This window comes from Moschus berezovskii, chromosome 9 (assembly GCF_049115385.1).
Source record: "Moschus berezovskii isolate FMDL1 chromosome 9, NW_MosBer_1.0, whole genome shotgun sequence".
In the NCBI taxonomy this organism is placed as follows: Eukaryota; Metazoa; Chordata; class Mammalia; order Artiodactyla; family Moschidae; genus Moschus; species Moschus berezovskii.
The window spans coordinates 109763932-109787004 of NC_142468.1; the positions used below are offsets into that span (position 1 = coordinate 109763932).

The 23073-nt window shown below is 41.3% G+C and overlaps 1 protein-coding gene across 3 annotated transcripts in view; it reads right to left on the minus strand.

Annotated features, from left to right (window-relative positions):
- Positions 1-23073, minus strand: part of EPB41L4A (erythrocyte membrane protein band 4.1 like 4A) — a 288909-nt gene that overhangs the window by 67436 nt on the left and 198400 nt on the right. For all 3 annotated transcript variants that reach the window (XM_055436713.2, XM_055436712.2, XM_055436710.2), the window contains exons 10-12: positions 18773-18864; positions 16983-17060; positions 13973-14094 (exon numbers count right to left, since the gene is read on the minus strand). In XM_055436713.2, the coding sequence (XP_055292688.2) occupies positions 13973-14094; positions 16983-17060; positions 18773-18864 (292 nt within the window). The remainder of the gene's footprint in view (positions 1-13972; positions 14095-16982; positions 17061-18772; positions 18865-23073) is intronic.

A 23073-nucleotide genomic window follows, 5' to 3' on the forward strand; every position in this document is an offset into this window, starting at 1 on the left:
ACAGGAGACTTGCTGTGAGTGTCCACGAGTCTCTGGTGAAGGCGTGGGTTGGTGGTGGTCTGCTGCAGGGTTGGGGGCATGGACTGTAGCAGTACAGGCATGGGACATTTTGAGGGAGGTCACCATTATTTTTCTTACCTCCACCATAGTTTGGCCCCAGGTAAACAGCAGGGAGGGAACACAGCTCCACCCATCAACAGATAATTTCTAGAAAGTATTTAGACAGTGCTTGTCATAATGAAGTGCTAAATAACTGGTATATCCTTTTTATATGATGAAGGTCCTCTAGATCAGGGGCAAGTCTTGCTCCACGGGACAGGTTCTGCACTGGGTGTTTTTTCCAACACTATCAAGTAATTCTTCAATTTTCAGGAGACACTGACTGGGTATCCTGAGATTTAACTCTGTCCTGACGCTATCTACCTGGGTAGCATCAGATCAAACAGGGAAAGAGCTCAGCTCCATAAGACTGCCCCCTTCTTTATTTTTAATTGGAGGATAACTGCTTTACAATGTTGTATTGGTTTCTGTCCTATATAAAAATGAATCAGCCATAGGTATAACATCTGTCTCCTCCCTCTTGAAACTCCTTCCCACCTCCCATCCCATCGCACACCACTAGGTTGTCACAGAGGACCAGGTTGAGCTCTCTGTGTTATATAGCAAATTCCCACTGCCTACCTATTTTACATACGGAAATAGATTTAAGGGACTAGATCTGATAGATACAGTGCCTGATGAACTCTGGACGGAGGTTCGTGACATCGTACAGGAGACAGGGATCAAGACTATCCCCATGGAAAAGAAATGCAAAAAAGCAAAATGGCTGTCTGGGGAGGCCTTACGAATAGCTGTGAAAAGAAGAGAAGCGAAAAGCAAAGGAGAAAAGGAAATATATAAGCATCTGAATGCAGAGTTACAAAGAATAGCAGGGAGAGATAAGAAAGCCTTCCTCAGTGATCAATACAAAGAAATAGAGGAAAACAACAGAATAGGAAAGACTAGAGATCTCTTCAAGGAAATAGAGATACCAAGAAAACATTTTATGCAAAGATGAGCTCAATAAAGGACAGAAATGGTATGGACCTAACAGAAGCAGAAGATATTAAGAAGAGGTGGCAAGAATACACAGAAGAACTGTACAAAAAAGATATTCACGACCAAGATAATCACGATGGTGTGATCATTGACCTAGAGCCAGACATCTTGCAATGTGAAGTCAAGTGGGCCTTAGAAAGCATCAGTACAAACAAAGCTAGTGGAGGTGAGGGAATTCCAGTTGAGCTATTTCAAATCCTGAAAGACGATGCTGTGAAAGTGCTGCACTCTATATGCCAGCAAATTTGGAAAACTCAGGAGTGGCCACAGGACTGGAAAAGGTCAGTTTTCATTCCAATCCCAAAGAAAGGCAATGTCAAAGAATGCTCAAACTACCGCACAATTGCACTCATCTCACACGCTAGTAAAGTCATGCTCAAAATTCTCCAAGCCAGGCTTCAGCAATAGGTCAACCGTGAACTTCCACATGTTCAAGCTGGTTTTACAAAAGGCAGAGGAACCAGAGATCAAATTGCCAACATCTGCTGGATCACTGAAAAAGCAAGAGAGTTCCAGAAAAACATCTATTTCTGCTTCATTGACTATGCCAAAGCCTTTGACTGTGTGGATCACAATAAACTGTGGAAAATTCTGAAAGAGATGGGAATACCAGACCACCTGACCTGCCTCTTGGGAAACCTATATGCAGGTCAGGAAGCAACAGTTAGGACTGGACATGGAACAACACACTGGTTCCAAATAGGAAAAAGAGTACGTCAAGTCTCTATACTGTCACCCTGCTTATGTAACTTATATGCAGAGTACATCATGAGGAATGCTGGGCTGGATGAAGCACAAGCTGGAATCAAGATTGCCGGGAGAAATATCAATAACCTTAGATATGCAGATGACACCACCCTTATGGCAGAAAGTGAAGAGGAACTAAAAAGCCTCTTGAGGAAATTGAAAGAGGAGAGTGAAAAGGTTGGCTTGAAGCTCAACATTCAGAAAACAAAGATCATGGCATCTGGTCCCATCACTTCATGGGAAATAGATGGGGAAACAGTGGAAACAGTGTCAGACTTTATATTTTTGGGCTCCAAAATCACTGCAGATGCTGATTGCAGCCATGGAATTAAAAGACACTTACTCCTTGGAAGGAAAGTTATGATCAAGCTAGATAGCACGTTAAAAAGCAGAGACATTACTTTGCCAACAAAGGTCCGTCTAGTCAAGGCTATGATTTTTCCAGTAGTCACATATGGATGTGAGAGTTGGACTGTGAAGAAAGCTGATCACCGAAGAATTGATGCTTTTGAACTGTGGTGTTGGAGAAGACTCTTGAGGGTCCCATGGACTGCGAGGAGATCCAAGCAGTCCATCCTAAAGGAAATCTGTTCTGAATATTCATTATAAGGACTGATACTGAAGCTGAAACTCCAATACTTTGGCCATGAGAAGAACTGACTCACTGGAAAAGAACCTGATGCTGGGAAAGACTGAAGTTGGGAGGAGAAGGGGATAACAGAGGATGAGATGGCTGGATGGCATCACCGGCTCGATGGACATGAGTCTGAGCAAGCTCCAGGAGTTGGTGATGGACAGGGAGGCCTGGCATGCTGCAGTAGGATTGCAAAGAGTCGGACACGACTGAGCAACTGAACTGAACTGAACTGAATGTATACGTTTCAATCCTACTCTATTGTCCTACTCTCTTTCTCCTGCTGTGTCCAGAAGTCTGTTCCCCATGTCGGTGTCTCTATTGCTGCCCTGTGTATAGGTTAGTCAGTACCATCTTTGTAGATTCCATATATATGTGTTAATATGAAAAATTTGTTTTCCTTCTTCTGACTTACTTCACTCTGTATAACAGGCTCTAGGTTCTTGCCTCCACTTTAGATACCTGTTGCAAGTCCAGGTAGCTACCTGTGCTTCTGACCAACAGGCTACAGATCAGAGATTCCCAAGACTCCCCTCTAAGATTAATCTACTAAGTTAGCTAAAAGAGCTCAGGCAGTTACTTACTAGATTGCTGGTTTATTATATATATATACAAAAGGACAGTCAGATGAAGAGAGGCACACGGCAAAGACACGTGGAAAGAGACAGAGACCTCCATGCTATAAGGACACCACTCTTTCCTCATCTACATCTGTATTTTCACCAACCCCTCAGAACCCTATCCTTTCTAGGCTTGGGAAGTTTCATTAATAGGCATTATTGATGAAATTACTGGCCACTGGGAACTGATTCAACTTCCAGTGTCTCTCCCCTCCCCAGACATCACCAGATGAGACAGAAGTTTCTGACCCTCTGTTCAAGTTTAGTTCCCCTGGCAGTTAGCACACCCTCCTTTTTTGGGGCTTTCCAGAAGTCATCTCATCACCATAAACTCAGATGTGGTTAAAAGGAGCTTGTAACAAATGATGCTCCTTTCATGTTTAAAGTTCTTACCACTTAGGAAATTCTAAGTGTTTAAGGAGCTCTGTGCCAAAAATGGGGATGAAGATCAAATGATTAATTATTATTAATTACAACATCACAAGTCTTATGACAAACAAGTGTTCAACGAATTCTTGTTGAATGAGAAAGTAAAGGGAACAAAAATGTCATTTATCGTAACTCACTAAAGCTATGGTATTTAAGTGGAATATACAGTATGCCTTTAGCCTTGGTTGCTTTTTTAATTTTGATAGCTATGCATGGAATGCTAAACACTCCCAGAAAAAGTGGAAACATTAACTTTAGAGAAAATATAACCAGTCTGCCATATATTAAGACATTTTTTATAGAATGAAAATAAACATTAGCTTCAAGGCAGAATAGAAAACGGTGTCAACAAAGGAAGACAGCCTTGAACAAACACACCCCAGCCTCTGGGACCTAATGTGCCTTGCAATTAACACAGTTACTGTCATTTCCCCTCTTTGCTAGGCAAAATTTCCCAAAGAACTTAAATATTTTCTATAGACAACTTGATGGTATAAAAAACAGAATGATTTGCTGCTACTCTATAAATGTACTATCTTCAAAAATACCTGCTGAAACAGCAGATCTAGTGAAGTAAAGAAATCAAACAATAGTGGGAAAATAGAGGACATATACTTATTTTCAAATTACTTTTCACTTTTTCTCTTTTCCATTTACATTCCAAGGATGTGCCTTAATATTCCAAAAACTTCAGTTCAAGTTCTGCTGCTGCTCTTCCTATCTGTGTAACTCTGAATAAGTGTTCAATGTTTTTGAGCTACAGTTTCCTTATGTGCAAGATGAGGATAACACCTACCTTCCTCACAGCTTTACCAAAAGAATTGCTTCACTTCATGGACAATGAAATGAAAGCTCAGCCATGCTGAATGATGTGTTACAAGTCACAGTCAAGTTAGACCAGGAATTCAAGTCTACCCAAATCAGATACATTTTTTTTTTCCTGCCACTGTCCCACATGCCTTCTCAATGCAAAGGCTTATATCATCAGTTGCAGGAATTCTCAGGGTGAAGAGAAAGTGGGCTCACAGATTTAGACCACACCTCAATAGATGACATAATTCTGACTTACCAGTTTGAAGAAGGAAAGTCATAGTCACACTTTCTCTAAAACAAAGTTCAGTTCAGTTCAGTTCAGTTCAGTCGCTCAGTCGTGTCCGACTCTTTGCGACCCCATGAATCACAGCACGCCAGGCCTCCCTGTCCATCACCAACTCCCGGAGTTCACTCAAACTCATGTCCATCGAGTCGGTGATGCCATCCAGCCATCTCATTCTCTGTCGTCCCCGTCTCCTCCTGCCCCCAATCCTTCCCAGCATCAGAGTCTTTTCCAGTGAGTCAACTCGTCGCATGAGGTGGCCAAAGTATTGGAGTTTCAGCTTTAGCATCAGTCCTTCCAGTGAACACCCAGGATTGATCTCCTTTAGAATGGACTGGTTGGATCTCCTTGCAGTCCAAGGGACTCTCAAGAGTCTTCTCCAGCACCACAGTTCTTAACACTCTCCTAAATTTTCTAGAAATCATCTCCAAAACTACCCCATAGTTGTTACACTCTTGGTTAGAATGCCTTTTCTAATTTCCTTATATGAGAATTTTTACTAATGTTTTCCCTTCCTGTCTTCAGCTGACCTAAAGAGGACAAACACGCAAAAACTTCACAATGCCTATTAAGTGACCAATAGATGTGAGAGCTATTTTTATCAATCAAGCTAATTTTCTCAATCTTTTCCCAGACAGTGCCTACTGATTCTCATCCAGATAACCTCCAGGTTCCAGAACTTGCTACACTTGCAAATCATTTCACCTCTTTGGGCCTCAGTTTCCTTGCCTAAAACACAAGTGACGATCCTCTATTTCATCTAATCCAAAAACATATGTGGGTCCTACATAAGTCTTCCTCCTTTGACTTGATGATCTACAGTGCAATTTCCTATACTTTAAGGCTTACATTTAAATGCACATATGTGAGTGTGTCTAATGCCTTTGCCTTGAAGACTTGGGCTGTGTCTGTTACAGCACAGCAGCAATCCTAACACCTGAACCTGGATGGTCCATCTCGTATTGCTCTATTGCATCTTTCATACATTATCATGCACACATCCTGGCACAGTATCAGTGTCCTCATCCGAGTTCTCAAGAATCTATCTGCTGGAAACTTGAACGGACATTTGAAATTACTCTGTGAACTTAAGACCCTCATGACAATTATCTGAAGGGCTTTTTTTTAAGTACAACATGGTAAAAATGCAAATTCTATTAAAGAACACAGAGTAAACATATCTCTTTCCCATTTCTGATTTTCTATTTTTTGATCGTATTTTTATGTAATGGGAGTGTATTGCCTGCTGCTACCCACTACCCTGCCCTTTTTTTCCGCTCTTGCTTATACTGTATCTTGGAAATCATTTCATATCGATGCCAATTTATCACTTTCTTTTTTGTTCCCTCTCCACAGTGACCTGGTTCAAATCCAGCTCTGGGGTGCTGGACAAGTCCTTGCCTCTGACTTTTGACCTGTACACTGTGAGTCAGAGCATCTTCTAAAAGAAATGAGGGCAATACAACTTGCAGGGTGCCCAGTACACTGCAGGGCATGCAATGATGCTCAATGACTATTAGTTATTAACAATCCTCTGCCTGGGGAGCTCCTCAGGGGATCTGACCTTTTGCAGCAGGCGTGGAGGGACTACAGAGTCGGCCAACACAAATTCAAATCCTGCCTTCAGATTTCTTCTAAAAGACACATGGTATTTCCCAGGGGTACACATCTATTATTTTATTAGCTCAGTTCCCTACTAGTGGACATTTAGGTAGTTTCCAGTCTCTCGTGATGACAATCATAGCCACAGACCTGCTCATATGGCAGAAATGAGGTTGTTGCTGATCTAACAATATGTTGAGGTTGTGACTTGACTTATGAAATCACAGATCCACAGCCGTGACTGCTATTTCCTCTTCACTCAACAACTCTGATTCCCTCTCCAAGCCCTTTCTGCTTTGCCCTTTATCTTCTGTTTCTATTGTCTGCTCAATGTGAAAAATGCACTTGGGTAGGCCTAGTGCCTAATAACCTCAAATAGGGAAAACCACCTTACACAGAAGATGAAATGATTAACTATCTGAACCTTAAAAACAGCATACAATCTCATCATTATTATGGGATCACTGTAAGGAGTTTGTTATTCTCAACTCACAGCCACAGACTATCCAGGGGGGTTAGAGAGCCTGGAGAACGGTGTGCATGGAGTAGGGGCTAAAAATAAGTGGAGAAAAATGATTACTCTGAGGAGTAGGAACAGGGTAAGTAGGACAACCCCTAGCTCTGGGCTCCTCATACTGCCTGACAATAGTTGCCTTGGATGCCCAGAGATCTTTGGGCAGACAGGGGAAGAAAGAAGCAATATACTTGCCCAAAGGGGGCACTTTGACCTGCCCACTTCCTTCATATTATTTATACCCAATCTTCTAGAATAAATCTGTACCAATCCAGTGGTAACCAGTTTCTTTCTGAAGCCCATTCATTGAACTTCAATGAACCACGCATCACTCCCAAAAGGCCATACCCCCTCCACAAGATATTAACCTTTGTATGTGAAACTGATGCTTTATGATAAATATAATTCAAAGACTGCCAAGTGGACTCACAGACTGGTCCCCACTATGTATAGAAAGACTCCTATTGATTTAGGAGAAAGAAACTAAAGAGACGTTTGAAAGAGAAACTAAAGAATGTGGAAAGCACCCTTCCACATTCCCAACATGATGCTGTGTCCCGTGACAACAACCTGTGAGATAGGAGCCTCACAACAACAACCTGGGAGGCAGGAGGTAATACCACCACTGGACCCACAAAGAAACTGAGGCTCAGGATGGTTAAGTGACTTCATAACATCACACAACTAGTCCAGGAATGACTGAGGCTGAACCCAGGTTTACAAGATGGAGCTAAGTCTGATATGCCAATCTCTACTCACATAGCTGGTTTTTTGACTGCCTTAAAAAAAATTATTTTAAAATATATTTTTGATCGCCACAAGTCAAGCTGGGCTTCTGCTGACCTCACACCTGGCACATGTCAACCAAAGCAAGGGCTCAATGAGTGATTATTACTTTCCTGATATTACTATTTCCTAGTAGCCCAGGGATTCTTACTGCACCAAATTGGTGAAAGTGTGCTTCACTGTCTCTCCTGCTCGGGTTTCTCTCCTGCATTTCTCAGTCTCTCCTGCTCTGGCCTGCACCAGCTCAGGGCACCAATAAGCATCAGTCAGCTTCCCACATGTGATCAGTTGCTAGGGGCTTCAGAGCTGTGTGTCACCATCAACCCCTGGAGCTGGCCAACTCATCTAGCAGCTATAAAGTGCTCCTGCTGGGAGTCATGGACTGTAGAACCTGATTTAGGGACCCTACAGGAGATGCTGCAGAAACCACAGAGACCCCAGGGCAGGTGGGCCAGTCATTCATACCAACTCTGTCAATCAGGTTCTGAAGAGGCAGCCCTCAAGCCATAGTGGCCCTTTAGGAATGTTTCATTTGGCACACAGAAACTTTCTTCAAAGTGAAATTAATTGCCAATACTTAAAACTCTGGAAAGTTTCTATAAATACCCAAATTCCATGCTTCCCTTAAGACAGTGGAAGATTTGGCAACACTGAGTCCTCTTTCCTGCACAGAAACACTGGCCTGGCCTGAGCAGGAGCTGTCTGCTTCCAGACCGTCCTCACTTATAAGTCATTTTCACGATCCCTCTTGCATTGTGTCTGCAGCATCTTCTAGAATGCCAAAATGTCACCTGAACCAGCTTTTCAATTGCCTGAAGGACTACACTGCAACCATTTATTTCTCTGTTCAACAGTACGATATCCTTAAAAACTCAAAATGCTGCACCAGACAATCGCAGCATTGTTTATCCACTGTAAATGGTTTCACCCATTACTTTTCAAATAGCTAATTACAGATTATGGCTAAACATTCTGTCTTTACTGCCCTTCTTACAGCAGAAGCTCTTCTATGACATGAACCCACTTACGTGAGGTGCCAAGAACTTGTCAGAGAAAGGGCTGGACAAACATGCACTTTTCCTTCCTGCCATCTGGCCTCTTGCTTTACCCCGAACGCCTCTGCCGGGCAGATCTGCAGGAATGCTCTGGATGCCTGCCCTGGCGCTGAACTCCTCTGGGTGGGGCAGGAGGCAGGCTGGGTGCAGGGCTCTTGACTCTGGAATGCACTTCCTCATAGAGGTGCCAAGGCCTAATCTCAGTGGATTCTAATCACAATGGCTTTTGAGCTACCAGGGCATTTATTATTCGTGATCAAGAAATGAACAAACAGATTTTTTAAAATTATCAGAGAACTCAGATACAGGTTAAGAGGAATAGTGGTTGAATTTGACTGAATTACTTTAACTTCAGAAGAAATAAAAGAATGTCTTCTACAGTTACAAGTCATGAAGTATAAATTAATGATATAAACTAACAAAAAGCCAAAGTTCCCTTTCTATCTTAACTTGTTTTGTAGTGCCTATAAATGTTAAATAAGAGGTGAGAATTTATGCCAATAACTCTTGGAACTGCAGTTCTAAAGTTTTATTTGAGAGAAATACCAGAATTCAATTTATGAAAATTCATAGCTGGTCTTAAAGAGTCTTTTTTTTAATCTATCTTCCCTTTAAACCCCAGTTCCATTTTTGTGAAACACAGTACAATCTAATAAACGTTCTCTATGCTTTAAAGTAAGCTTTCCACCATTTTAATTGTCAAATTTTTCAAATTAAAGCAATTGTGACAAGGATTAAGGAAATACTTTTGCTTTTCTTTGGTTAGTTAAAAGAATAATAATAATAATAAAAACCTACTGTTTTGAGCAATTGTTCCTTTCCTGCCCAGCCACCATGAATGAGTCTCAGGAACAGGGAGCTTTGGAGGAGGAGGCAGCTCTAGAGCTGGGAGTACGAGAGTCAGAAGCAACAGGCCTGGGAGAGCTGCCTGGAGCAGCAGAGAAGGCTTGGTGGGAAGGGAGGTGGAGGTTGGAGGGCTGGGTGACCTAGTGACCTGCAGGCCACCCCCTCACAGCAGCCTCCCCTCCACCCCTCTCAGCAGCAGAGCCTTAAAGGGAAGACTTTACTCTCAGCATAGGAGGCTTCCAGCTCACTCATGACTTCTCCCCTCTCTACACACAGGGACCCAGATTCACACAGAATTGCCCTGTTTCAAGGGACCTGGTGGATAGGATAAGCAGCAGAAAGTGACTGATAAACACGAAGACAAGAGCGCCCTCTTCAAATGTTCTGCTGCAAGTCCAAACCCCACCATGACCTTAGACATCGGGTCTCGACCAGCTTGGTTCAACTGAGGCTCAAAGTAGAGTACATTTGAATTAGAGGAAAAAGAATATACAACATTCAAAAACACATAAAACAACATCATCCCTGCCCCCATAATAGTCTTCATTTGTGCATGACAGCAACTAAAGTAACACTGCGTTACTGGCATTGCTAAATGGTCCTTTTCCACCCAGAGAGTCATGGTCTCAAGGGCAGGGTCACCTCTGGGTTCCCAGAACACATCACAGTTTCGCAGCATACAGGCTTGAAAAGCAAAACTGATAGGTACATACAGTCAAAGTCTTAGTTTTTAAACACAGCATTGTATGGCTCTTTTGTTTTTGAATGGGCTTCCCTTGTGGCTCAGTTGGTAAAGAATCCATCTGCAATGTGGGAGACCTGGGTTCGATCCCTGGGTTGGGAAGATCTCCTGGAGAAGGGAAAGGCTACCCACTCCGGTATTCTGGCCTGGAGAATTCCATGGACTGCTTAGTCCCTGGGGTCGCAAAGAGTCAGACACGACTGAGTGACTTTCACTTTCTTTGTTTTTAATAAAAAGATAGCACTGTTATAAAATTAGCATGAATACTTAGAGATATCACTTCAAAGATATTCACTTTAGTTATATTTATATTCTTCAAGTTTTGAAACAGCTTAAATATCCAAAAACTAAAGACTAATTGAATAAATTATGTCATGTCTATGCATCTGTGTAGCAGAAAATCATAGGGACATTAAAATGGTGCTGTGTAAGAACACTTAAAACTTGTTAGAATATTTTCATGAAACAGTATTAAATAAAAAGTATGTTGTAAAACACTTCTATATCATTTTTGCAGAAAAGATATACAAATGACCAGAAGGCTATATAAAATAGTGTCGGTACTAGCAGATGCTGAAGGTGGGAAAGACGGAAGTCAAAAGGAGAAGGGGGCAGCAGAGGATGAGATGGTTAGATAGCATCACAGACTCAATGGACATGAATCTGAGCAAACTCCAGGATAGTAGAGGACAAAGGAGACTGGTCTGCTACAGTCCATGGGGTCACAAAGAGTTGGACACGACTTAGTGATTGAACATTCAGAGAATGGAACTGAATATGAAAGATTTTTTTTGAACAGGGAGGTTTGGAGGTTCCTAAATTTTCTGAAGCAAGCATGTACTTTTATAATAATAAAAGCATAACAAGTGCAACATTTTAAGAGATGCTTGGCCTGACATTGAGAGGCTGTCCTAGAGCACTCTGGGCTGTGCGTGGCCACCTCCGCAGCCCCTACCCTAGCTCGTGCTCCTCCTCAGTTGCTAAGTCCTGTCTGACTCTTTTGTGACCCCATGGAGCCTGACATGCTCCTCTATCCATGGGATTTCCCAGGCAAGAATACTGGAGTGGGTTGCCATTTCCTTCTCCAGGGGATCTTCCCAACCCAGGGATCAAACCCAATCTCTGCTTGGCAGGAGGATTCTTCACCGCTGAGGCTGGGAAGCCCTCACCCTAGAAGGAATGTGTTTTAATGCAACACTACGGGGGGAGGGAGAAAACATGAGGCTCAATACAGTTTCAGGCAGGTTTGTGAAAACTGCACTTGGCTGGATTCCACATAAGCCAGAAAACAAACAAACAAACAAAACCTCTGGCCCTAAAATAATCAGCTTTTGAAATTTGGGCTTACAAGGAGAGAGAGACAGACAGTGTATATCTGCTATATGGGCAGATATTTTTCTAACAGCACATGAAGAGAGGAAAGAAAGGGAGCAGCCTAAGCAGGTTTGTGTAAAAACCACGTGTGATTCCAGCATCTCACATGGAATGAAACGTTGACTTGATACAAGGAATGCTTTTGATATTCTCAGGTGGTCTCAGAATAATTTCATGAGGCCTGGTGTTTCAGAAATACATGATGATCTGAAAGTTTGCTTATCAATTATACCACACTGCACTTGATCCAAAGGATTAATACTGATCGGATACAAAGATAATCACAAAATGTTAAGATAAAGATATTAAATTTCAAGGCTAAAATTTCTGTCCTAAGTCACCTGCCTATTATGTAATCTTGGCTAAATTACCTTTATAATCTTAGTTTCCTCAACAGCTAAATGGGGATAATGATATTACTTATGTGGCACGGTAATCTACTGTAAAATTAAACCATGTCTAATTTTTGCCACTGTAGAAACATCAGAAATAATTTAATTTCCGCTCAGCTCAGTGAGAGGAGGGGACCTGCAATCAGATTTAATTTCACTCTAGAAACTCTAAATAAGTCAGATGACATTCTCACAGCCAGCAGCAGTGGAGCAAACTTAAACATGTTCCTCATAGCCTTGGTATGACGATTAAAAGAAACAACGGCTGTCATAATGCTTTGCCAGCTGTCATGCAATGTTCAGATGTTAATTACTGTCATTAAAAATTCCATTCATTTCATACAATATGGCAAAAAGACCCAGGAGATCTGGGCTCTCATCCCAGCCTCACTCCTGTCTAGCTACTGGGACCATATCTGTCTCATCTGCAAAATGGAAACACTGATTTTGCCATTATATCCCTTCCAGGATTACTGCAAAGCTCAAGCGAAATAACATATGTGAAAAGCCTGTGGAGAGTGTTAGACAAAGGTGATCTGTAAGAAACCACAAACCAAAGTCAGTACTATCACTTTAGAGTAAAATCTGTGAGCTCTCAGTATTGAACATATGTTAAAACTGATGGATTCGGTGGCTTTATTAAAGAAGTGGTGTGCATTAAAAACAAAAAACCTGAATAACCCAACATACATCAACAGTAGAATGGATAAAGCAGCTGTCATATGACAGAAAACTCAATGCAAGAAAAATGAATGCACTTTAAAAGAACACCCTCCTTGATTCATTTATATTACACTTTAAAAACAGGCAAAATAAACTACTTTGTTCAGAGAAGGTTACATAAGCAGCAAAATTATAGCGAAAAGTAAGGAAATAATTATCACAAAGTCAGATGGGGGTTTTTGCCGGTTGGGACAAGAGGAAGTGGTGAGGATGTGATAAAGCAAATAGCAAGGACTTCTAGGGCTACAGGCTGTGTTAAATTGTGTGCGTGTGTGCACGTGTACACATATATATACACATATGTGGGGCTTCTCTGATAGCTCCACTGGTAAAGAATCCGCCTGCAATGCAGGAGATCCCAGTTCTATTACTGGGTTGGGAAGATCCCCTGGAGAAGGAACAGGCTACCCACTCCAGTATTCTTGCGCTTCCCTGATGGCTCAGCTGGTAAAGAATATGCCTACAATGTGGGAGACCTGAGTTCGATCCCTGGGTTGGGAAGATCCCCTGGAGAAGGGAACGGCTACCCACTCCAGCATTCTGGCCTGGAGAATTCATGGACTGTATAGTCTACGGGGCTGCAAAGAGTCAGACACGACTGAGCAATTTTCATTTTCACACACATATGTATGTGTAATGCTCAGTCATATCTGACTCTTTGCGACCCCATGGACTGCAGCTTGCCAGGTCCTTCTGTCCATGGCATTTTCCAGGCTAGAATACTGGAATGGGTTGCTATTTCCTCCTCCAAGGGATCTTCCCGACCCAAGGACAGAACCCGCATCTCCTGAGTCTCCTGCATTGGCAGATGGGATTCTTGACCGCTGAACTACCTGGGAAGCCCTCACACATACCACATTTATGTTTATGTGCATAGGTATATATGTTTGTATATTTTATGCACTTTATTATACTGCACAATGAAACAAAGACCAATGACAATAAAAAACCAATTAAATTGTTCAGACTGTTACGCCAGCAGTATTTTTTTAATGAATTTTGCTAAGACTTTGTTTTAATTCTAATCTCAGCTACACCAAACTAAGAAATTGCTCAGTTGTGATTTTATTCAACCCCTTCAAAAAATGAATTATTAAGTACAGTCATTAAGCAAGTTACAGTGATTCAAATTGATTACCTGTCAACTTATGAAAAATTTCTGATTGCTTGGACATTTTCTGGGTCAAATTGAAAACTCTAATGTTAACAGTTAAAACCTTTCAAGGCTACAGTCACCACTTAAGTATATGCCATACCAACAGCCTAAAAGGAAATGCAAGGTTACACTTATGAGTTCAGGGCTCTGTGACTTACCAGCTGGCTGTGTTTGTGCTATTCTCTTAGGGTAAGTCTTGCTTCGACTTCTTGACACATTCTGATCGGGCCGGGGAAGTTGAATAGAAAGATCTCGACTCATCTGTAGTGCTGTCCTGCCACTTGAAAATACAACATTTTGAGTAACACAGGTAAGACCACACAGCCACAAAATTAAAGCACAGCTCATAAAGAATATCTGCAGTGTATGGAGATAAAGAAAAAAAAACAGGCTCACGTAGATTATATAGGACCTTCAGATGATTCTCATTGCAATGTTAAGCAAGGAAGTAACAAAGTCTAACAGGAAAGATTTAGGAGAGATATAAGTGCCAGCTGAAGAATGTCACCCATCATCTGGTTCTGCAAGAATGAAGTCACTAGCCACTAAAGGTGCTAACCTTCGACATACTCTGAAAGGGATTTGGGACAGAGATTGGGACTGAGGCACTCTGTGCTCTGGGAAAGAGACAAAACAGGCCTTCAGATGGACGTTTTCAGGAGAATATTCTATGAACTTGATCTCACATAAGGAAGTAGTGCTATGCCGGGGGATTCTGGCTGCTCTGAATCTTCCTGGGTACTTGCTGGCACAGGTGGTGTGGGCAGAATCAGTGGCTGATTGTGTCACAGGGTTCAGAGTACAGTCTCACCAAGTGGCCCAGTGGCAGAGGCTCTACGACTTGCCTTGTAAGTACAGCATGAGGACATGTCAATTCATGTAGAATCTTTGCCCTCAGTACTTCAGCCCAGCACAGTTTTATTACTTAGTTGTAGAGCTGACAACATCAGCATCCTCAGTTTCTAGCCTATCATTCTATGGGGTCTCTGTGATTTCTCCAGAAGGTCTCAAAATAAAGGAACAGGCATATGATGTTTTTAAAGACTGGCTGTTGTTACTTCTGACAATTAACAGTCCTGCACTGGTGGCCACCCAGTAGTCAGACGCCCAGCCCTGCCTGAGCCTGGCTCTGGGTGGTGGGCCCGTCTTCCAGGAGCTGCATGATGTTAGTGCCTCCTACATACAGACACTGAGACTCCAATTTCATTAAGATTGACTAAGCAGTTAACACCAGCCACAAAATCAGAACAGATTTAGCAGAGTTTCCAATTTGCAAAGGTTACCTTTAATTACTTTTGTGGAAGAAATTATATTTAATATGCAAAATCCAATAACTTCCTAATAATAATTCCCAGAGTGACAGCATTTGCATTTCAATAAATTTGAAAAATCATGTATGGTAAATTTGTGGAAACCAGCTACAGTGTATGTTAAACAGCATAATTACAATTTTAACACTGTGAATATTAAGACAAATGCTTTTTCACTAGCTTTATTTCAATGACAAAGAGACAGGTTTACACATTCACTCTATAACCCTTGAAATGTGCTACGTCCCAAAGGGAAGAACAGCCCAAATACTGACTATGAGGTGTTTTCCTTAATATAAAAGTAAATACTCTCTCCTTAAATTCCTGTAATTATATCACTATCTAAAGGAAAACCTTACTAACTTCAAGTTTAAATTTTTAGATTTCTATAAATACTTTCCTACAAATACCAAGAACATCTATAATATAATAATACTTTAGTGTTAAGTCAGCAAATGAGGAAACATCCAAGTGAATATGTAAAGATTAATGCACTGAACATTTAATATTAATCACTCCTTTATTGATTATCCCTGGTTTCAAAGCAAGATAAAAAAAAAAGCAGTACATAAAAGAAAGGAATTAAAATCTGGCATATTATTATCTTGCAAACACTTGATCTGGTTTGATTTTTAAGTCTCCTAAGTAAGTATTTCACTTGGAGATGTCTCAGATGGACTGACAGAACAGTGTCCTGCCTCCCAAGTCCCATTTCTGCACCCTGCTTGGGTTTTATAGGGCCTGGGACTGTCTCACTGCCTGAATAATACTGTAGCTCTCTGAAGGCAGAGGCGTTAGCTGCTCAGTCGTGTCCGACTCTTTGCAACCCCATGGACTGTAGCCCGCCAGTCTACAGTCTCAGTCCATGGGATTCTCCAGGCAAGAATACTGGAGTGGGTTGCCCTGCCCTCCTCCATGGGTTCTTCCCAACCCAGGTACTGAACCCAGTTCTCCCACATTGCAGGCAGATTCTTTACATCTGAGCCACTAGGAAAGCCGAAGGCAAAGATGGTGAAATCTTATTCTATCTCTGGGCACCTATTGTCCTGCCTTCGACATCACAGGCTCTCCAGTTAACAGAATGAACTGAAACAAAACAAATTATTTTTCAAAACATACAAACTTTCCATTTTCACAAGCACCTGCCTGGCTGCTTGATAATCAGGCTTTCCCTGCAACATGCAACAGTCTGACTAATGGGTAAAGACACAGGCTCTGTCTGGAGTTAGGCTGTCAGAGAGTGGGCCCAACGTCAACACTTCCTGGCTGGTTTCTCTGAAAAGTGACTTGTCTCTGAGCCTCAGTTTCCTCACACAGTATGAGGATAACATCGATAAGACTGCAGTGATTAAAGAAGCAATAAATCGGATACATTTAGCACAATATATGGCACTTGGTACTGCTCCATAAAGATATACTTGCTAGCATTATTATATTGTTGGCATTATACTACAGAAAACATTTGACCCATGATATTACAACAGAGAATCAACTGAATATGCTAAGAATACCAATAAACTACTATTCAGAATATCTACTTTGTTTCATAATCACAACATAATTGGAGATAACTGATAATTGGATCAAAATGAATTTCTGAAGATAGTAAGCTCTACTACATTCTAAAAACTCTATCAAGCTAATGTACTCTTTAAATATCATTAAACCTAGAAAATCATTTTTTGTCAAGAAAGTTTAATAAACTGTTATTGCCTATCAAAATCATTGGCATTGTGAAAAAAAGTCAGAAAAAAATCAGATCACAAACTTTAATATGCATGCATGCATCTGGATGGTTAGATTAAATATGCATTCATACACACATCCACACGCCCGAGAGGATAAAAATGCCATTTACCTGTACCGGTGCTTATAGCTCATGGATCCAAACTTGCTGAGTTTTCTTGACAATGAATTTGATTCATTTTCTGGCAATCTAATGAATTTTTAAAAGAAAATTAGAAAAAGACTTACAAATATACTTATGTAACACAAGCAAAAACTATGTAGAAATATATAATGGTGCAATACTGCTTAACACACAGTTGAAATATTTTACTCAGTCCACATATTGGCAAAAAATAATAACTGATTATTTTAAAGCTAATACTTAAAACAACAACCACATTCTAGTATTTTATACAAGTATAATATCAAAATACTCATACTTCATGAAGACTATTAACTATATCATCACCCTTACAAGGAAGCTTTTGTTGTGAATAAATTTAATTTTGCTGCTTAAATTCTCTTGGGAGCTTTGTCACTATGCTGATTAACCCAAGCCAAGGTTCCCATGGCAATTAATCATATCTAATGTTACGGTTCACTCTTCTTCACATTTTCCATTCTATGGTACATTCAACACACAGCTCCAAGTGGAGTTTCTTGGCCCTGCCCCATTGATGGAGAGGTAATGTCTCAGACATTTTGCGCTACATCCGTTTCTGAATACAAACTCCTCAAAAGATGTGGGTCATTTTATAATACTACTCCCCTAGAATCATACTATTTGGAAAAAAATGTTCCATGGAAATCAAAAAGGAAAAATGGGGAGAATTAATCTAGTTTTAAATTTGAAAACCAAAAACAGTTTAATATATATTACCTGGTAAGATTTAGTTGTATCTTTACACCACAAGAATGTGAAACAAACAGTACCCACATGACCCAACGGTCATTCCGCTGCCTGCATCTTTGTGACCTCCCCGGAGCTCACAAGGCAGAGGCCAGCCTCTCACTAATCACAGCCTCTGCCTCCCTGACTTCCCCGTCCCCCGCTCCTGTCCTCTAAACGCCGGGAGAGTCCACACAGCAGTCCCTTCCTCTCTTTACTATTTCCATAGGAGACCTCAACCCTTTGCCTTGATACCTACAAAATTTACGTGACCAACCTTGGTCTTTTCTGTAAGCTTTGCATACCCAGCCACCCATTCCATATTTCCAGGCTAGGCATTTCAATTTTAGTGTGTCCGCAGCAGAACACTTAACTCCCACCAATACCAAAGCTATACTTTTACATAAACCTAAAAAGCAATCCCGTGGTCATGTATGGATGTGAGAGTTGGACGGTGAAGAAAGCTGATCGCCGAAGAATTGATGCTTTTGAACTGTGGTGCTGGAGAAGACTCTTGAGAGTCCCTTGGACTGCAAGGAAATCCAACCAGTCCATTCTAAAGGAGATCAATCCTGGGTGTTCACTGGAAGGACTGGTGCTAAAGCTGAAACTCCAATACTTTGGCCACCTCATGCGACGAGTTGACTCACTGGAAAAGACTCTGATGCTAGGAGGGATTGGGGGTAGGAGGAGACGGGGACGGCAGAGAATGAGATGGCTGGATGGCATCACCGACTCGATGGACATGAGTTTGAGTGAACTCTGGGAGTTGGTGGTGGACAGGGAGGCCTGGCGTGCTGTGGTTCATGGGGTCACAAAGAGTTGGACACGACTAAGCGACTGAACTGAACTGAAAAAGCAATAATCCTTGATCCTTTCTTGTAGTATGAGCAAACAAACAAACAAAAAATCTACATACATGTGCATATAAAAAAGTTAATAAAAGAGAAAAACTTCTAAATTTCTTCTAAGAATCCAATTATTGTTATAAAAGCAAACACAATTTTCATTTATTAGGCAAAGGAACATACCTAAAAAATGTATGATATTCTACACTACATTTCCAAAGATGCTTGCAAGCAGTTTTACTTCGAGCTTCAAAAAAGAATGAGGTTTCACTGCACTAGAGAGAAAAAAAATAAGAGAATATAAATTACAGACCATAACATTTTTCAGATGACAGCCACCTTCTAGGTACCAAAAATTCAAGTAAGCAGAGAAATCACTGTTAACACATTAAAAAAAAAAAAAAGAAAAAAAGAACAAGTATCTCTTGATAGAATCACAAAATATAAGTTCCATGTAAATTTTAACACCATCAGCTCTACCACCTTTTTCTACATCACCCCATGATGCAAATAATCAGTGACGGCACTGAAGCACTGAAAACTATTCTGCCAACAATGTGCACCAGAACAGGAAAAATGCTGACTACATGGAAATCAACTCCCCCCCCAAAAAAAGAAGACACTCACAAGTCCAGTTATTGACTGCATTTTTTTCAGGGATGTACAGGCCACACTTAAATGAAAGAATCTCAGAAGGGGCTGCTAGGAGGGGCAACACCATCACAGCACTGTAATCTGGGCAGGTTACTGAGTTTCCGCATCAAGTTATTGGGTGAGAGAGATTAGATGACATGACAGACGTAAAGTGCCATATACTAGGTATTCAATTAATTTTCACAATCATTTTAATCTGGTAGTTCCTTATCTATTTTATACATATATAATATCTATTTTATACATATATAATATCTATTTTATACTTATATAGTTTAGTACATAAGAAACAGAGGCAACATTAGATGTAATTTGAATTATACAGGAAAATATACTATTTTTTAAAGTGACTTAATAGAAAACCAAGCAAAATACAGTATCCATACTAAAATAATAATAAACCACAAGCTCTGTGAAGTTACATAATCGCTAATTTAGTCTCAAATAAAAATCAAACTCAAGTCACAAATGCAGAAATGCCTGTGGAATAAGGTTTCCATGGATTCATAAACACAAAATTGTCAATGCAGAGGAATAATTGAAATGATTCCTCCCCCTTCACACATCCTTTTAGCAAGGACAGAACATTTATATGCAGGAAATTTCTCCCAAGTCCATCTAGAATGAGGTTGCCCAATTTAGGAGTTTATTTGCAAAATGAAACAGTGTGATGGAAACAGAGCCAATATATGCATGTTACAGCAAGACAACCTGTAATTCCAAACTTCGTGAGGTGGAGGAAGGAACTTGGGCAAGTCTAGGTTTCTGAGCTGGGTGCAGCAAAGTACTAAAATAAAGCAAGTGGAAAAAACTGGGGATTCGGATGGCAGAAGAATGGACAATAGCTCACACTATTTTGATTTTGAGGTGCCCATAGAATTGGGAACTCCACACACCTAGTGGGCCAGTAAATATGCAAGGGCAGGCTGAGGAGAGAGGTCGTGTCTGCTGATATAGGTGATTTTACCTGAGAATCTAAAACAGTTTGCTCAGGGAGAGAGCACAGATAATGATGGGATCACAGTGAAGATTCTCAGGAAGGTGGAGTGAGAAAGGTCAACATGGACCAGGAGGCCATGGTGTCAGAGAGGCTGGGGGAGAGGGCAAGTCTCAAGTGACCCAGAAAGGTCACAGGGTTTGAAAAGAGGTCACTGCATTTCATGGGGAGAAATCTTCAATGGCTTTCATGAAAGGGGTAAGGATTCACAAAGTAGAGATGAGTAAGAAAAGGCAATGAATTCAGAACGTGTCTTCCTCTAAAGCAAAAGAAACCAGGGGGCAGCGGTGGACGAAGGGGCGCAGAGGAAATCACAGAAGATCCTCGGGGGCAGACAGGAGACCAAGCATCCTGTCAGGAGATGGGGATGCTTAGAGGGGACTTTTTCTTCTTTCACTTTTCCTTTATTAAATACATACATGTGGTAAAAACACCAAAAGTTACCAAAGTGGTTACACAATGAGAACTAAACCTCCTTCTCACCACTGTCCCAAATTCCCCTCCCCAGTTCAGTTCAGTTCAGTTCAGTCGCTCAGTCGTGTCCGACTCTCCGCAATCCCATGAATCACAGCACGCCAGGCCTCCCTGTCCATCACCAACTCCCGGAGTTCACTCAAACTCATGTCCACAGAGTCGGTGATGCCATCCAGCCATCTCATTCTCTGTCGTCCCCTTCTCCTCCCGCCCCCAACCTTTCCCAGCATCAGAGTCTTTTCCAGTGAGTCAACTCGTTGCATGAGGTGGCCAAAGTATTGGAGTTTCAGCTTTAGCATCAGTCCTTCCAAGGAACACCCAGGATTGATCTCCTTTAGGATGGACTGGTTGGATCTCCGTGCAGTACAAGGGACTCTCAAGAGTCTTCTCCAGCACCACAGTTTAAAAGCATCAATTCTTCGGTGATCAGTTTTCTTCATAGTCCAACTCTCACATACATACATGACCATGGGAAAAACCACAGCCGTGACTAGACGGACCTTGGTTGGCAAAGTAATGTCTCTGCTTTTTAATATACTATCAAGGTTGGTCATAACTTTCCTTCCAAGGAGTAAGCATTTTTTAATTTCATGGCTGCAATCAGCATCTGCAGTGATTTTGGAGCCCAAAAAAACAGTGCTGACACTGTTTCCACTGTTTTTCCATCTATTTCCCATGAAGTGATGGGACCAGATGCCATGATCTTTGTTTTCTGAATGTTGAGCTTCAAGCCAACCTTTTCACTCTCCTCTTTCACTTTCATCGAGAGGCTTTTTAGTTCCTCTTCATTTCTGCCATAAGGGTAGTGTCATAGGTAACCACTATTAAGAGTTTCTTACATAACATGCCGATGTTTTGAGGTCACTGGATTATCCAATACATAATGCACAAGTCATTAATTTTAAGATAATTGGTTTCTGGCTGTGTATAGGATAAATAAGATAAAGTCAGTACATGGGACTTCCCTGGTGGTCCAGTGGGTAAGACTCTGTGCTTCCACTGCAGGAGGCATGGGTTTTATCCCCACCTGGGGAAATAAGATGAAGCATGTCTTGTCAAAAAATATATATATAGCCAGTATAAGACAGGTTCTCCCTGGTGGTTTAGTCACTAAGTTGTGTCTGACTTCTTGCGACCCTGTGGACTGTGGCCTGCCAGGCTCCTCAGTCCATGAGATTCTCCAGGCAAGAATACTGGAGTGGGTTGCCATTTCCTTCTCCAGGGGATCTTCCCCACCCAGGGATCGAACCCAGGTGTCCTGCATTGCAGGCGGATTCTTTTCCAGCTGGGCTATCTGGGAAGCCCCAGGCTCCTCCTCCCCGCCCCCAACTACCACCTATTTCAATATATCTCTCTGTCAGCAACTGAAGCACTAAGTGTATTAGGTAGGACCACATGCTGGGCATTGTCACTGACAAGAAATGGTGGCTGCTGATGACTACTCTGTGACAGAGACACTTTCATGTTTTATCAAGAACATCTAAAAACAACGTGGAATTGACATATTAAATCAAATTTTCACAAAGCGACTTAATTATATATATTGCCTAGCTTTCCAAAAATGCAGGAGGAAAAAAAAACAAACTTGAAAATAAAGTATATCTCCTCAAACTCTTCTCGGACAGGTATTTACTCTATTCTTTACATAAACATCTGCATTATTTTACTTTTCATATAGACACCTGGTCACAGGAAATCTAATATATTTTTCAAAACTACCATTACCTAATGATCCAACCAGAATCTAAGATCCAACCAGAATTGGGTTTTCCCAAGTTTCCTTGAGGAGAAGGCAATGGCAACCCATTCCAGTACTCCTGCCCGGAAAATCCCATGGATGGAGGAGCCTGGTGGGCTGCAGTTCATGGGGTCGCTAAGAGTTGGACACGGCTGAGTGACTTCACTTTCACTTTTCACTTTCATGCATTGGAGAAGGAAATGGCAACTCACTCCAGTGTTCTTGCCTGGAGAATCCCAGGGACAGGGGAACCTGGTGGGCTGCCATCTATGGGGCCGCACAGAGTCAGACTGAAGCGACTTAGCAGCAGCGGCAGCAAATTTCCTTGGGTACAAATTTATTAAAGGAACAAAAGGGTTTCCCGCAGGCCGCCTAATTACTTCTGTCCCATGCAATGACAAGTATAAACTCATTCCCCCATTCATACAGGGCTTTAACACCAGCTGCCTGGATTTTGTCCCACTGCTAGCAGAATGATCCAAATACTAAAAGGTGAGTTGATATAAATAAATTTAAAAAAAAAAAAGAGCCAGGTATTCTGAATAAATTCTATACATTTTTGCCACTTAAAATAACTGCTGACATGAATGTACCTGATGTGATATTTAAATGTCTTTCTTT